Raw genomic sequence first — 18,159 nt, 5'->3', positions numbered from 1 at the left:
CAAAAAAACAACATGCAATGTATATTCTGAGCTAATTGAGCTGGCAATTTCTGGTAATGCTGTGGTCTGCTAATGGCTAGCTAGACTGAACTTGTATATTTGACCACATGTGTACAGACCCAAGGCCACTTTAAAACTCAAAATTAAACACTCACATTAGTTTGGTGATGATGTGCTACTGTACAGTGTGTTTATACAATCCTGAGAGTCTCACTTTTCAGAAAATAAATGATATATTTTCAAGTAAACATCATTAGTTTTTTAAGGAAAATATTATGACAGAACTGAGGCTAATGGTTTATAAAGCTCATCTTTATAAACATGTTATACTTAATGTACAACATTGCATCTACACAGCCAGATATTGATGTCTGAACTGATACAGGGAAATAATCTGCCAACTAAATATTTTAAAATACATAAGCATTAATCCTTAATCTCTGTCACTGACACAAATTATAATAATGGACTGCAATTAAAACATGCTATAGTGTGCATTTAATTCTAAACAGTTAATTTCCATGCTTATTAACCAGTAAATATTGATGCTAAATACTCTCATGTTGCAGAACTAGCTTTAACACAGAGTGAGTATACAGTAGCTATTAAATGTAACTTTTTTTATTCCAGTTCTCTTATTACATTATGATTTACATGGCTTAAACAAACAAAGAGCTACCTCTTGAGATTTTTCGCACACCATGTTGGAAGTCAGTTTCAGTCACTCTGATAGTGGGGCTGAAGACTGAGGACTGACAGTAGGCATTTAATTGGCAGGAGCGTCCGTATTTAGAACTGAACAATTTATGATGATTCAAAGGGATCAGTCTTTAAAGTGATGCCGTCCCCTTTAGAAATATTTGTGCCACCTAGCACCTACCATATCTACCAACAACCTATCATCTCACCTTCTTCACACTGAGTGCACAAGAAGCAAATAATAACAGTACTGGGGATCGATGAACCAAGCTACACCACAATGTAATGCTCATACAGTACTGAAGTACAATGCAGATGTTTAACTCACCATGGGCAGCCCTCTGCATTCTCCTCTGTTCTATCTGGGCTTTCAGCTCATCTGTGGAAGTAAAGCAAGGAAGGCAGGTCAGACTGGGATTTATACAGGTTATCGTAAAGGCTCTAGGCGCTTCTACACACAAATTGAACATCACTGCGGGTCAGAAACAAACTTCTAAGCTTTAGGTTGCTCTTTCATTGTTTCTGTAACAAGTACAACTGATAGTTAAACCAACAATTCATAAGACTAGGTTAATGAAAAATGTAAATGGAAAATATTCCACGTGCATCCTGGAGATTTGTTATAATTATTTAGCTTAAAGGGAAAATACTCCAGGAGATTCCTGAGGAAAGAGTGACCAGTTTACATATTGAAGCTCAGTGGATGTGTCCAGTTTGTGTGTAAATATTCCTGGAGCTGCAAATGTACTACTAAGTCTTTTTCAGTGGATGACTCGATAACCTGCACCATCAAGCACTTTTTGATTACCTCCTGTTGGACTCTTATTGTACAACAGCTCAAAGAAGTGAATAAAAAATACTGGAAAGAACGGTTAGTAAGCAGGTCCAGGTATACAGCTGGTTGCCGTTTACTACTAATCTGTAGATTTAATAGGAGAGTATTTCATTAAAATACTTAATTACATTGCATACAACAGCAGCAAAAGTCATAACATACCCATGTATCTGACACAACTATATCAGGCCCTTTTAATACACCGCACAGTACTGCAGAAAAGGCATTGATCTTTTTTACAACACTGTTTGATCTTTAACATCAATGCTGTGGTACTATTAACTATTTTACAGATCTAATAGAGTCTACAGATCTGATCTCCATCCCTTGTGGAAATTGTAATTCCGCTATTCAATTTGTATGATTGCATCTACTCCAGATGACAGGAAGACATTCCTTTTCATCCACATCATATTGTGTTACTGTCTCTTTTAGTCTCTTTCTTTCTTCACTTCTGAATGAATACTAACCAGTCAGCAGATGTATTCTGTGATGTTGCCTATTCCTGTAAGATGTGTGGCACAGTGGACCTTGATTTCCCCATTTCGGTTGCAGTCTGAGAGACAGGTGCTCCAACTAATACATTATTGGTTTAATTTTTACAATCAGACGAACCTCTGTCTTTGTGTGGCGGAGTGTCCCGCTACTATATATATGTGCACTGTTTTATTATTATTTGTATAATTGTTTGCGGTGTGGATAAAAGCTGCCACCATTATCTGTTATTGTTTTGTATTTTTAAAAACCTTGTGAGGATGCATGACTGATCAGCTACTGATTATTTAATTAGCTGACAGTCATGCATCCTTACTAAAATCGTGCAGACTGTGGCCGAGGGGTTATAAGATAATTAACAGCTAGTTAACCCCTTGGCCAGAATATAAAAGCCTGCAGCTGTCCGTGCTGAAGGAGGAGAGTGTCAGAGGCGAGACGTGCTTTGCAAAGTAAACGAGAAAAACAATTGCTATAGATAAATATACTTGTTAACGTTATCGTTTGTTTGTTTGGCCCTTGTGCCCTTTTGTTTGGTGTTCTGTTTAAATCTTTTGTTTTATTATTTAATAAAATAGCTGAACGCCGTTGCGCTCAGTTTCATCACCGCCATTACCTGTTTTGGTTTCTGTTTCTGGTCCGTGACGTCACCACCCACACGCCACTCAGCAACAGCTCAGTCACACTTGGTCAAACTTAAAATTTGTTATTGAATATGCTGACTGGAAAAGCGTTATAAAAGCTATGCACAAAATTAAAAATATTTTTGGCAGTTTTCATTACTGGAATAATGCATGAAATGAGTGTACCTACATGTGATTCCAAACTGAAACTGAGCGTGGCCAATGCAGTCATATTAAAACAGGATACTTTGAAATCTGGCTGCACACTGTAGTTCTGCCAGACTTCATGCTAAAATAAAGTAGAGGCATTGCAGTCTCTCTCTGGTTAAAGATTACTTTGTATACAGTGACAAAACAGAAGCCCTCCCAGAATCTGTGCACCATGACTGTGTAGTCACGCAAACTCTTACATCTTTGAGGATTCTAGCCTAAACTGAAAGCAACAAATCGAGAGGTAGTAACATATTAATCGTTTTGGAGCTGAAACAAAAAATAGGGGGAGAGTAGGACCTTTGGCAGACTGTTCCTTCTGGAGGGCTGGGAAGCTTTTTCTGCATGCAGTGTGCTGTCAGGCACTGGTTGATGGATTGGTTTGTGTTGGCGCCTGTTTATCGCAAGGCTCCAGTTCTCCGAGGTATGGAAAAGTAATAAAACAATGGGCACAAACTCCCAGAGTGAGAAAGAGAAAAGTGAAGGGGCCGAGGAGTGCCACGATGGAGAAGGGAGGAAGAGATGCACTCCCCTCACCTCCACACACAGGAAATGTAGCCATGAAACTCCACTCATTAACTTCTCTAAAAGCTCACTTCACTATAGGAAAATTGAGTAAGACTGTTCTACTAGCAGAAGGTTGGAAGCCATGAACTGTTCCCTGAAATAGAAATTCAACCATTACCTCATGGGTATTTATCCATTAATACTGTCTAACCAGAACAGATATATCAAAGCTGCACGTAGTGCTTGTGGCGTAGTCATGCCTGCCCCCAAGGGAATAAACGGCCACTGACACACGTATCATCATCATTTTTCTTCAAGACTGCTGCAATCATGGATGCAGCGACCTTGAAGGTTAATGGTTACATTTCTATTTCAGGGAATCAGAGTTATGATCATAACATAACGTTACAAAATGTAACCATTACCTCATGGGTAGAAATACAAAAGCTGTCACAAGGCAATATTGCAGACTGACTGGAATGCTACAAGGCTCGGCATAGGCCACCTTGCGCATTATCATGAAGGGACCCAGTACAAGTAGATAGGGCTATAACATTGGGGGAGAACTCACCTCCATGTATATGCTGTAAGGGTCGAGCTCAAGCCCTTAACACTCTTGTTCCAAACCCAGGGTTTTGTGGATCCACGACATTCAGCCGATAGAACCACATAAAAAGTATTGGGAGTAGCCCACACTGCTGCATCGTAAATGTCCCTGACAGATGCACCCTGGAACAAAGCCCACAAAGTTGCCATGCTCCAAGTGGAATGGGCAATGAGCTTCTTTGGAGGGGGCAAGTTGGCTCGTTTATATGCAGTTTTAACCGTATCTGTAATACATCTTGATAGCCTCTGTTTAGACAGAGCTTTCCCATGGGACTTGGCCCCATAAAAAAATTCAAGAAAGTTTCACAAGTTTTTACAAAGGAGGATATGGACAACATGCCGCACATGTCAACCTTTTCCTATCCAGTTTTAAATAACTTTAGCATAACAGAGGCAGATGTATTAAAGGGACTAGGAGCTCTTAAAATAAACAAATCCCCTGGACCGGATGAGATCCTCCCAATAGTACTCAAAGAAATGAAAGAAGTTATTTACAAACCGCTAACCAAGATCATGCAACAGTCTCTTGACACAGGGGTTGTATCGCCAGACTGGAGAATTGCAAACGTAATACCGATCCACAAAAAGGGAGACAAAACCGAACCAGGTAACTACAGACCAATAAGCCTGACTTCTATTATATGTAAACTTATGGAAACTATAATAAGATCCAAAATGGAAAATTACCTATATGGTAACAGTATCCTGGGAGACAGTCAGCATGGTTTTAGGAAAGGAAGATCGTGTCTAACTAACCTGCTTGATTTTTTTGAGGATGCAACACCGACAATGGATAATTGCAAAGCATATGATTGTTTACAATGTTTTTACATGGTTTATTTAGATTTCCAGAAAGCTTTTGACAAAGTCCTGCATAAAAAAATTAATTCTCAAACTGAACACAGTAGGGATTCAAGGAAATGCATGCATATGGATTAGGGAGTGGTTAACATGTAGAAAACAGAAAGTACTGATTAGATGAGAAACCTCAAATGGAGCGACATAACCAGTGGTCTACCACAGGGATCAGTATTAGGTCCTCTGCTATTCCTAATCTACATTAATGATTTAGATTCTGGTATAGTAAGCAAACTTGTTAAATTTGCAGATGACACAAAAATAGGAGGAGGGGCAAACACTGTTGCAGCAACAAAGGTCATTCAAAATGATCTAGACAGCATTCAGAACTGGGCAGACACATGGAAAATGACATTTAATAGAGAGAAGTGTAAGGTACTGCACGCATGCAATAGAAATGTGCATTATAAATATCATATGGGAGATACTGAAATTGAAGAAGGAATCTATGAAAAAGACCTAGGAGTTTATGTTGACTCGGAAATGTCTTCATCTAGACAATGTGGGGAAGCTATAAAAAAAAGGCCAACAAGATGCTCTGATATATTGTGAGGAGTATTGAATTTAAATCAAGGGAAGTAATGTTAAAACTTTACAATGCATTAGTAAGACCTCATCTAGAATATTGTGTTCAGTTTCTGGTCACCTCGTTACAAAAAGGATATTGCTGCTCTAGAAAGAGTGCAAAGAAGAGCAACCAGAATTATCCCAGGTTTAAAAGGTATGTCGTATGCAGACAGGCTAAAAGAACTGAATCTATTCAGTCTTGAACAAAGAAGATTACACGGCTATCTGATTCAAACATTCAAAATCCTAAGCCAGGGGACTTTTTTGACCTGAAAAAAGAAACAAGGACCAGGGGTCACAAATGGAGATTAGAAAAAGGGGCATTCATGACAGAAAATAGGAGGCACTTTTTTACACAGAGAATTGTGAGGGTCTGGAACCAACTCCCCAGTAATGTTGTTGAAGTTGACACAGTGGGATCCTTCAAGAAGCTGCTTGATGAGATTCTGGGATCAATAAGCTACTAACAACCAAACGAGCAAGATAGGCCGAATGGCCTCCTCTTGTGTGTAAACTTTCTTATGTTCTTAAGTATTAGAGTTTTATTTACTTTGTTTTTATAACTGCTTAAGCAGGAATCTGGAGTCAACTAAGGGGCAGGTTTAGCTAGTGGCAAAGTTACAGTACGACATGTGGACAAACCATTTATACTTTTTTATAGGCAGGAACACACTGCATCCGGTAACATTAAAACCTGAAAATGCTGAATTGAGGTGGTAAACAAATGCATTAGCCCTGGACTGCAGCATAAGTATTTGAAAAGGCCTTGTGAGAATAAGTAGGGTTTCTGGCAAAGCCAACAAATTATGTCCTACAGATTATGACTGATTTATGAGATACTGCTGTAAACTGAAAGAATGGAATGGGTTTTGAAAAAAGTATTATCATTTTACCGATGTGTCATTCATTGTGCTCCCCCTGAAGATAAGCTATCTATACAGCAGAATCACTTATAAGCTAGCTTGGCCATGGCTCCCATTTGCCCCAAAATGCTATTCTAGTAGCAGGTTTATTCTCATTATATGGCAGAACATGGCTTTAAAAAGAGTGAACACTGTGTTTGGTTTCCAGTTCTTGTCTTGTTTCTGTTTTTCATCATTGAAACTTATTTTAAAGTTTATGCTAAGCAAGGTTCCTAGCCACAAGCGTAGCTGTTAAAGACCATTTTAACTAGTCTTAATTCATTATCTCAAAAGAGCTTTTTGCATCATCAATGTGAGATTACTGGTTAGATAAGGTAATTCGATTTTTATACCTTCAAAACCTGTGTGAGCATACCTGCTGACACGGGGTCTGGTGTAAAATACTTGAAATGCTTTAACTTGCCATAAGTCATGGCATGTTCTAAGTGCTGTGCTGAAGGTATTGGGCATGTTGTGTCACAGAGGTCTCAGGTTGCATGCAAAATGATGCTGCAGTGTCATAAAGGGCAGCAGTGTGGAGTAGTGGTTAGGGCTCTGGACTCTTGACCGGAGGGTCGTGGGTTCAATCCCCAGTGGGGGACACTGCTGCTGTACCCTTAAGCAAGGTACTTTACCTAGATTGCTCCAGTAAAAACCCAACTGTATAAATGTGTACTTGTATGTAAAAATAATGTGATATCTTGTAAAAAATTGTAAGTCGTCCTGGATAAGGGTGTCTGCTAAGAAATAAATAAATAATAAAAACCTGGGAAACTTAATTAAAAAGTGGTGGTAAGATGTTTCCTTTCCTAAAACCTAAAATGTCCCCTTTAAACAATGCAAGGACACTTTGATGCAAATAGTCTTCCAAATAGTTCTGAGCTACAGGGAAAATGTCAAGTCTCACAAAAATGCACACACAAAAAATAAATAAACATCTGGACACTGAGATTGTTAAAATAGAAACATGGTTAAATTTAAACTTGTAGATATTTTAGCAATTTAATGACATTCTATTGTCTGTGTTTTACAAAACAAGCAACATACAAAGTGAACTGGAACAGGTACACATATTTCATTTCTACGTTTTCTGTGGAAAATAATTGTAAGGCATAGATTTGTTTCCCGTAAAAGAAATTGGACTGGTACAGCAGGCATCTGGTTTGACTTTTGTTCCGGTGAGACTTCCACAGTGCTGCTATATGAACAGCAACAACCATACTAACCAGACTGAAATGAGGAGGAGATGCTTTTAATATCCAATCTCTATTGATTAAGTAACATGTAAGAATACTATTAGTACATTTAACCCACATGGAAGGACAGAGGCTAAGGACTGAGAACACCAATGCCTATTCATACAATACAATACAAACTTACAATTTTATAGCACCCTTCATGTAGGCATTACAGAAGCCTGTTTTATTTCAGTCAGTCCACTCATTTGACCTGATCACTGATCCACTTGCACTAACAGATACTACCAGGGAGCCCTTGGATTGGAGACTGAACTGCTAATAATTTCTTTCAAATTAAAATAGAATAAATGCGTAAATGAGAAAAAAACAAAAAAAACAAACAAGCCTCAACATTAATAGATAAGATATTGGGGCACAACTAACACATATCAATGACATTCAAAGTATCATGGTCTCCCTACTGGGCAGGACAGAACACACAAAGAGAGCAGCTAATGTAGTTCAAGCCGACACCCTGGGATCCTTCAAGAAGCTGCTTGATGAGATTCTGGGATCAATAAGCTACTAACAACCAAACGAGCAAGATGGGCCAAATGGCCTCCTCTCGTTTGTAAACTTTCTTATGTGAGAGTGTAAATAGTTGCCAGGATAAAAAAAATTAAGTGTACATGATCCCAATCCTGCCTTCAGACTGTATAAAAAAAGCTAACCAAAATACCAGACCTTAATCTTCCTGGTGAAATATATATGTAGAAATATAAATGTAAAAATAACAAAACCAACCCTTTCATGTAATACAATATTTTGCATCAATTTGCTGCACTTTCACTCACTCTGGTTTGGTTGCATTGCTAATACACTGGTTACTCGTGACAACAGGAATCAATTCCATATATATCATGAGGTTCCAAGAACAGCAAGAGGCAGTTAGGCTGTTCCTCCACTGTAGGCGGATGTGCGGTGGACTGCAGAGGCGGCTCAGTATTTTACTGTCTGTTACTCTCATTCAAATTCCAGTCACTAAAGGCGTTCTCTGAATGAACTGCCAAACCACCAAACCATGCTAAACCCATGAGAAGAAATGTAGTCTTTGCATATTCCACTTCTTCTGCGTCTGGCTAATGAGGCAAGATATCTGACAGGGATGCAGCCATCTTCCAATTACCCTTATTGTTGAATTAAAGTGGAAATGTAGCTTTTTGTGTGATTTAAACTTTCAAATGAGTACTGTGCAGTATTTTAGCTGTGGTGGTGTTAACACCATTGGGAGGGAATAAAACTGCTGATTTCTCACCTACAGTACCTAATACTCATCATTATATACATTTGTCAAGTAAATAGCTATTTACAAAATAGAGAATCACAGAATACGGTTGTGTTCCAAGCATCAGGTCAATATCTCAAAGTCACACCACCACGATATGGCAGCCAAATTAGGTCACAGTAGAAAACTGAGGTTTTGTCTGAGGCAATATGAACTGAAATGGCTTATGAGGAGTAAGCAGTTCGAGAAGTGGTGGCCGATTTACATCAACATAAACTCCCTGTGGTAAAGTGCTACAAAATCAGTATGTCAGTCTGAGAATGACAAGAGCACCATTCCCTGCAATATTAGATTCTGACCAGTAGAGGCCTCTGGTTCTCACCGAGTCAGAGCAGTGGGGTGGGATTGAATAATTAATGATGTGATGGTAACTGGTTAACCAACTACGAAACACCTGGATAAAAAGGCTCTGAATGATAGCCTCGTGTGGGTTGTGTTGAGAGCTTTGGTGGAAGCAAGAAAAAGAAAACAAAAACAAAACAAAGAGAGGAGAACAGATAAGAAAAAATAAGATCAAGGCTGGGTGAAGGGTGTGGAGGAAGAACTGACAGAAGGTGCGCTGTAGGGGAGACAAGCACTACACTCTAATGCGGGGAAACATATTTGTTTGGATTATGAGTTTTTGTGTCAGGAAAACTGATTAGCTGTCCTGACTTTAAAAAGGGAAAAGGAACAAGTATAGATAGTACTCCAAACAGAGTTAGACATTTGTTTGTTTTGCTTTCCTTTATTTGTTAAAAATAATCTTGCCCTGTGGAACCAATTAAAAATACCTGCGGGTTCCCACGTGGAGTGTAGGATGCGCACTGTAGTCTGGACGTCGCGAGTTCGAGTCCAGGCTATTCCACAGCCGACCGTGGACGGGAGCTCACAGGGGGCGGCACACAATTGACCGAGAGTCGCCCGGGGGGAGGGAGGGTTAGGTCGGCCAGGGTGTCCTCGGCTCACCGCGCACCAGCGACCCCTGTAGTCTGGCCGGGCGCCTCCGAGCTTGCCTGTAAGCTGCCTGAGAGCTGCGTTGTCCTCCGACGCTGTAGCTCTTGGGTGGCTCAATGGTGAGTCCGCAGTGTGAAAAAAAGTGGTTGGCTGACGGCACACTCTTCGGAGGACAGCGTGTGTTCGTCTTCGCCCTCCCGAGTCAGTGCAGGGGTGGTAGCGGTGAGCTGAGCTTAAAAAATAATTGGCCATTCTAAATTGGGAGAAAATAATAAAAATAATTGGCAATGACTAAATTTATAAAAAAAATAAAATAAATACCTGCGGGTTTGAACTTGCACGGCTCCAGTAATTTATGATACCAGCCCCGGGCCCCTCACCACACGCCCCCTTACAGGGGTGCTTATAAATATATGAGAGGTATTAAGATTGTTTAATAAACCACCTTTCACTAGCTGGTGCCCTGCTTTCCATAACCCTGTTATTACAGGGTGTTGTGTACACTGGGAGGAATATAACATTAAAAAAACTGTTTTTGTGTTAGGCCCACATACAGTATTTGCAGAAGTGAGATCTGTACAATTGTGCGGTTAAGAAGATTCCAGGGACAGGCCCAGTGCCAAAGCATTTTTGTGGATACAGTAAGTGAATCTCTGATAGATTAGAGATGAACACAGTTCATCAGAAAATATCATATTTAAGGATATTGGTACTGCCATTTATGCAGGTCTCAGCTTTCAGAAGCTAAAAAGAGGAACATCAATTATCTGTATCAACGTCATAAAATAATTTTTAGGAATATTTAAGGCCAAATACTGACCCATGATCAGCCTCAAAGTGCTCATTAATCTAAAGTATGGACCACAAATAGCTTATTTTGGACAACTACTGTGGTAATTATGATGTCAAAACTTTGCAGTTATGGTTATAGTTGGGGGGGTGGTAATCCTTGTTCTCATTTGATCTTTTATCCCACAGTGTTGACCAATATGGAGGTCATTATGACCTCTGTTTAGGTTAAGCGATTAATCATTTGCTCCCAGTGAAAGTTTTTACAAAGGTTGTCAATGGCTCATTAAGACCACCTGTGAAGGCTATTGTTTATTCAAAAAGGCAAGAACAGCATTGGTATTCTCCAGATGCAGAGGAGTACAAACTTATTTGAAAATACAAAGTACATTCCACATTAATACTGATATTGTACTGCAGCTTACCTAACATCCAGGAAGACAAAAACCATGTAAATGTTTTTCTGCTTTCCCACAGCTACATCTGTGTTTTGAGATTGTGCCATGCAACCCATCTTCTTAAGTCGCTGGTAATATCCTATTTCACCCTTGTTTTTCTCACCAACTTATAATGTCCCTTTATGCGGCCAGCACGGTTATGGTTTTGAATCTTTAATCTACCCACTTTAACTCGCTTAGTGTGTCTACATTCATGTAGAAATACGATTAAGCAGATTAAAATACCAGCCTACTTGAGTAGTCTGATACATGGCTCTTTTAATAAATCAGCATTCATTTTACATTCCATGTTTCTCTAACTTACCCAATGCAGGGTCCTAAGTGTGCTGTTTGGGGATAATCCTTTGCCAGCTAAACCGGTAAAAGGTTTCTCTGAGACCCTATTTAGTCTCGGGGGGCGGGATCCAAGTGTTTAAACATTAAGAAATTGCCTTCATTTAGATGCTAAAAAGCTTGGAACTGTCAACAGGAGAAGACTTGCAGCAAGGTGCCAGTAAAACTCTTAGTCTATATATACAGTGGTTTGCAGAAGTATTCACCCCCCTGCAAAGTTTTCACATTTTGTTGGCACCTGAGCGTACTCCACAACGCTTTCAAATTAGACTTTACATATAGAATCTATGCAAACTACTCCACATCGATAAAGTTAAAAAATGCATATAGAATATAAATAAGTAAGATTTACAGAGAAAAACAGATTCAACCCCTTTGCTACTGCAGCACTAAATCAGCTCACGTGCAAATGATTTGTTTGAAAGGTCACAAAATTAGTGAAATGGTTTCAGCCTGTGTGTACCCTCAGGTATATAAAGACTTTCAAGCTGCAACTCACACAATGATCCGACAAAGCAACCATGAAGATCAAGGAGCTTTCGAAACAAGTCAGGGATAAAGTGGTAGAGAGGCACAGAGCAGGAGAAGGGTACAACAAAATTTCAAAGGCGCTGATTATCCCTCGCAGCACAGTGAAGTCCATCTTTAATTAGTGGAAGATGCATCATACCACCCAGATACTACTCAGATCAGGTCGCCCTCCCAAACTGAGCAGGGAGGGGCGAAGATGAACTCACACTGTCCTCCAAAGTGTGTGCCATCAGCCGCCTGCTTCTTTACACACTGCAGACTCACCATGCAGCCACCCAGAGCTACAGCGTCAGAGGAAACCGCAGCCCTGGACATCTTACAGGCAAACCACAGGCGCCCGAACAGACTACAGAAAGACTGGTGCGCAGTGAGCCGAGGACACCCTGGCCGACCTAGCCCTCCCTCCCCCCGGGCGGTGCTCGGCCAATTGAGCGCCGCCCCCTGGGAGTTCCCATCCTCGGCAAAGGAATAGCCTGGACTGGAAATGGCGACGTCCAGATTATAGGGTGCACCCTGCACTCTTCGTGAGTGCTTTTACTGGATGCGCCACTTGGGAGCCCCATGTCACAGCTATCTTAACTAATGCATTCTTATTTTTGTTCAGAATCACTTTGTATATCATTTTCTGTTCAGTCATCACATTCTGATAACTTTTTAAAACTCATAAGTTTGAAGCACCCCTTGTGGCCTCAAAAGGCTCCCAAACTTGCCTTCTCTATTAGCTCAGCTGGCACACCAGAGTTTAACCACTAGTACCCCTGCATTTTGTTCTATGTGGTGTTTCTTAATTATTTTTATCTAGTTAATCAAACTTTAAAAAGTGCCAGGATGTGATAAATGAAACAGAAAATTAAATACAATGTGAAATCATGTAAAATACTGCATTAGTTAGGATAACTGTGATATTTCATACCAATACAATGCTCTTGACCATTTTGCTCTCTAGTAAACATGATGTTCCATTTTTTTTGGGAGGATACAGCACTTTCTGTTTATGATGTTTTCACCTCTGACGAAGGGGTAAATAATTTAGTTCTGATCTAAAGAAATACAATTTGATTTACTATGCTCATCTACAAACTCTACCTACCCCGACCCCAGTGCATTCAATGTACTGGCTAGCTGTCTGTCTGGCTGGATGACGGAAGCCAGAGCCCTAAGAGGTTAACAGATGTTCTACAGGACACAAGAGCCATAAATTTCCCCACATCTGGAAAGTCGATTCAGTCGCTTGTTTCTAAAAGTTCAGCATCCTTAATCCTGGGTAGGTAATATATCATGACAGCCTCTGACAAATATACCTGTTCCACCACTTCTGAAAGCCGGTTGGAAAGTGTCTTGTCCAACAAGATTAAAACTCATCCTGCACCTGCCAAACACAACAACTGAGCCTCTGACTGAGGGGTGGGGGATGGATAGGCACACGCCAAGAACAGTGTTACCTATCTGTTTTAACTCTCTCATTCTCTGTTCATAAGTCACAGAGCTGTCTTAAGCTTTCAGGGTGGTCGCCACGTGCCTAAATGTATACCATACTCTCCGATGAGCATATGCTCAGCCCATCCAGAGGCACTAATGTTTCCGTTCTTGACAATGCCAACACATTTGATTTTGGTTCAAACTGGGGAGGGGCTATGACAAAAATGAGGGTTATTACTAAGATGATTTATATGTCTGAAATTACTTTAGGTGTGTTGGGGGGATTAATAATGAGACATTCACAAAAACTAAATTATACTTACAGCTTTACCCAACACAAGCACTAGGTATGTTCACAAGAATGGAGTAAACACCAGCACCTTTTACAATATTAGGAAAACTGCTTCAAGAAGCAGACACATTCCAAAGTCTCCAGATTCTAATACTCTTAATAACTGAGCTTTTATACATTTCTACATAACTTGATAAACACTTCTCTACATACATCTAAAATGAAAGTGTAAGATACAGACAGACAGAAGAACAGACAGATTATGCAACAGTCAAAAATTATGTTATTATTTATTAGCAGACGCCCTTATCCATGGTAACTGACAATGTTACAAGATATCACATTATTTTTACACACAATTACCCATTTATACAGTTGGGTTTTTACTGGAGCAATCTAGGTAAAGTACCTTGCTCAAGGGTACAGCAGCAGTGTCCCCACCTGGGATTGAACCCACGACCCTCCGGTCAAGAGTCCAGAGCCCTAACCACTACTCCACACTGCTGCCCCATATTTATTTATTCATTCATATTGAATCCATATAAAGTAGATAGAGATACAATATACACTTATGGGACAGGCTTTTATTGTTTAGGAGCCTCATATATGTATCAAATTGCTGTCTAAGTGACTGAGGGAAAAGGCAAGCCAGTATGATTCTGAGCAGAGAATTCAGACTGCTGTCAAGGCAAGAGTGCAAACCACAGCCATTTCAGAAATGTATCTGCTTAATTACTAGCTTGGTATGTTTTTGAAGTTGTTAAATTATTTATGTTTCTAATAGAGAAATAATGCTGCAAGGCTGGTGTGAATTTGCATGATAAAAATTCCAATACAAAATAAATATATATTATGTATATGTGCATTTCCATTGGACGCATGCATGTTACAAATTACAAAACATCTAGATTATATAGGATAACAGAAGCATTCCATGCTCTGTAATTTTTTTTTTTTATGTGTGTGTTCTTTTTAAATTTGAAGATATTTAAATCTGATAGACCAATTGAGACACAATGTCTTGTATTGAGGGCATACTATTGTGGACTGGGGTATTTTTTTCAGGCCTAGTTAATTATATATACTGTACATACATTTTCCAGTCCTTTTCACCTTTCAAGTTTACCACTGTAATTCCAACCCTAGTTCTCATTGTGATGTGTATTTTCCATGTCTCTGGTTTGTGTCTTACTGTTATCACTGCATCAATAGCCCAGAGTGGAGAAGGGCCTGTTTAGAATTGCCACTTCTAGGGCAACTCTAAGCTGGTATAAGCTTAAGGACAGCTTTTTTTTTGTTGCAACAGCAGCCGTATGACTCGAAGCTGTACTCCTGTATAGTGAATGCTGTTATGTAGCTGATCATAAAGAAAACTATTTTGTCATATACGTCTTGTTAGTGGCTAAATAAGGACCAGTGTTCACTGTAAAACAGACAAGCACACCTCATATTAACTTTATGCCCCGTGTGCAGTAAGGACACCGTGGAGATATGATGTCTGAGGGCTAGCACTTTAGTTGAGGGGCTATGAACAGGATACAGCAATACATGACCCAAGCCGACTAAAGACCCAGGGAAGTGTATAGTAAAGCCAGCTAACACTAAGCTGGTTTCGGTCAGAGTTGAATATATGAATGTTGTAATACGACATGCTGCAGGTTCTTGAACCCGATATTTGAGAGATTAAAATACAATAAAATACATGTTGTTAAATCTAATAGGACTGTATCTGCAGGTGCCCAATTGTGATCTTCATTAAAAACAAAAAAAAAAAAACCAGTTAGTAATTAGTAACCGCTGTCACATTTAACATAGTACAATGAAGTTTAAAGTTTAAAGTTTAAAGAAAAGGGGAACGGGTTAAACCTGGTCCTGGGGACCCCATGTGTGTCTTCTTTCTCAGCTCCTAAAAAGTTGCAAATGTTAGTTAACTTGAAATCTCCAACTGTAAGAGCAGAAACCAATTAAAAAGATCTAATTTAGCAAATTATTAGTTCAACTAAGGGTTCAGTTAAGTAACAGAGCTCAGGTGGAACGAAAACTAGGAGACATAGGGGTTCCGAGAACTGTAACAGTAGCAATGAGAGAGGCCTAATAACATGTTAATTGGCGCATATGTCCCTAATTATCTAAACGAGGCAGTGGAAGTGGGTGATTTTATAAAGCTGAGCCTGCCATGGACTGTGGCTGATGGCATCAGCCACAGACCACAACTCATTTCTGCTGGGGGTGATCTGGGACTTTAAAATACACTTTTGAGAGGAAATGATGGTTAGAATGAGCAATCAGTCTCCAACTGAAAATGTCCCTGCTGATTTTCTTTATCAGTACTTTTCAAAACTAATACTAAAACTTAAATGTTAAAAATAAATAAATAAATAAACAAGTACTTTTCTGGGTACTTTACATTCTGTGAATGGTAGAAATCGTCTTATCTGTTCAACCACTCTCTGCTTGACCCTCTCCAATCTGGCTTCCGCTCTGCTCACTCTACTGAAACCGCCCTCCTGTCTGTCACCAACTCACTTAAATGTGCCCGAGCTGCCTCTCTCTCATCTGTCCTAATTCTCCTCGACCTCTCTGCTGCCTTTGACACTGTTGATCACTCTATTCTACTATCATCTCTTGCTGACCTGGGGATCTCTGGCACTGCTCTGGCCTGGTTCTCCTCCTACCTCTCCAACCGCACTTACCAGGTAACCTGGCGTGGAGCAACCTCCACACCTCACCCTCTCTTAACTGGAGTCCCCCAAGGGTCAGTCTTGGGTCCTCTCCTGTTCTCTCTCTACACCCGCTCCCTGGGCCCCCTCATCGCATCCTATGGTTTCTCATACCATTTCTATGCTGATGATGCTCAGATTTTCCTCTCCTTCCCCACCTCTGACTCCACCATCTCCTCCCGTATCTCTACCTGTCTGTCTGCTATTTCCTCCTGGATGCACTTGCATCACCTCAAACTCAACCTCTCTAAATCTGACCTCCTTTTCTTTCCCTCCTCCTCCCCCTCCTCTGATCTCTCCATCTCTGTTCCTCTGGAATCTACCACACTCTCTCCCTCTTCCTCAGCTAAGAACCTTGGAGTCACCCTGGACCCCTGCCTCTCTTATTCCCAGCACATCTCCACTCTGGCACGCACTTGCCGATTCTTCCTGAGCAAAATCCGAAGAATCCGACCCTTCCTCACCAACTATGCTACCCAGCTCCTGGTCCAGGCCCTGGTACTCTCCCGCCTAGACTACTGCAACTCCCTCCTGGCTGGCCTCCCTGCGTCCGCCACCCGTCCGCTCCAGCTCATCCAGAACTCTGCTGCCCGCCTGGTGTTCTCTCTGCCTCGCTTCGCCCACGCTACTCCACTACTCCGCTCGCTCCACTGGCTCCCGATCACCGTTCGCATCCAGTTCAAGACTCTTGTACTAGCCTACAGATGCCTTGACCAGTCTGCACCCAGATACCTCCAGACCCTCATCTCTCCCTACACCCCCACTCGACCTCTCCATTCCGCCTGCACTAGAAGACTAGCTCTACCACCGCTACGCTCCCCTGCCTCCAAAGCCCGCTCCTTCTCCACCCTTGCTCCGCAGTAGTGGAATGACCTTCCTACAGATGTCAGGACTGCCCAGTCCCTGACCACATTCCGGCGCCTCCTTAAGACTCACCTCTTCAAAGAGCACCTGTAGAACTCCTCTGTTTGTATCCTGGGACACTATCACCCTTCATGTAAATGTGCTTTATTTTGCTCTTATCAGCCCCTATTTTACTGCATTTAATCCTGTACTTCAGAATACTGTAATCTGCCAAGTTTTTAACCTGTAGTACTTTGTATTTACTCACATCCTGATGTAACTATCACTATTTAATCATATCCTGATGTAACTATCACTATTACCTGCTGTATTATTGAATTGTGGTTTGTCAAACTTGTACTTTACTTGAACAAAAGTTATTGTATTTCTTGCTCTTATTGTATTACTTGTATTGTAACGCTTGAAATGTTTTTGCTTACGATTGTAAGTCGCCCTGGATAAGGGCGTCTGCTAAGAAATAAATAATAATAAAATAATAATATCCATTTACATGTGTTCCATCTTACAGTATATGTGTTCCAATCATTTATCATATTTATTTGGTCCAGTAAATAAGTGTATCTTTTTCAGTATTTTGAAAAAATATTCAACCAGCCTCGTATTTATTGACATGCCTTAAGAAATAAGTAGCGAGGTTATGAAAGATATACCGTTATACGTCCCCACGTGTTGCTACAACTTTTTAAACAATGTACCTGTAATTTTTCTTTTCATTGTTAACATCCTGACAACTTTTTACACTTATAACTTTAAAGTCTGTTTCAAAGCTCTTTTCAAAATGTCCGCTCTAGTGCAGTAAATCACTAAATCACTGCAGGAAGAGCGATAAAAAAACAATTAATACTCTGGCTTTTCTTTTCCGTACCACATCATGGATCGTAATCCATGATGTTTGTTTGACAATGTGGGCAATAATCCTTACATTATAAGTGCACTACAGCGGTCATTTTGAAAAGAGCTTTGAAACAGACTTTCAAGTTATAAGTGTAAAAAGT

The 18,159-nt window shown here is 40.3% G+C and overlaps 1 protein-coding gene across 2 annotated transcripts in view; it reads right to left on the bottom strand.

Annotated features, from left to right (window-relative positions):
• Positions 1 to 18,159, bottom strand: part of LOC117403331 (kinesin-like protein KIF6) — a 132,704-nt gene that overhangs the window by 27,169 nt on the left and 87,376 nt on the right. For both annotated transcript variants that reach the window (XM_034005399.3, XM_034005401.3), the window contains exon 16: positions 1,028 to 1,078. In XM_034005399.3, the coding sequence (XP_033861290.2) occupies positions 1,028 to 1,078 (51 nt within the window). The remainder of the gene's footprint in view (positions 1 to 1,027; positions 1,079 to 18,159) is intronic.

Source organism: Acipenser ruthenus, chromosome 5 (assembly GCF_902713425.1).
Source record: "Acipenser ruthenus chromosome 5, fAciRut3.2 maternal haplotype, whole genome shotgun sequence".
Lineage (NCBI taxonomy): Eukaryota > Metazoa > Chordata > Actinopteri > Acipenseriformes > Acipenseridae > Acipenser > Acipenser ruthenus.
The sequence above is the reverse complement of the archived record's forward strand: the minus strand, read 5'-3'. Positions and strand labels throughout refer to the sequence as shown.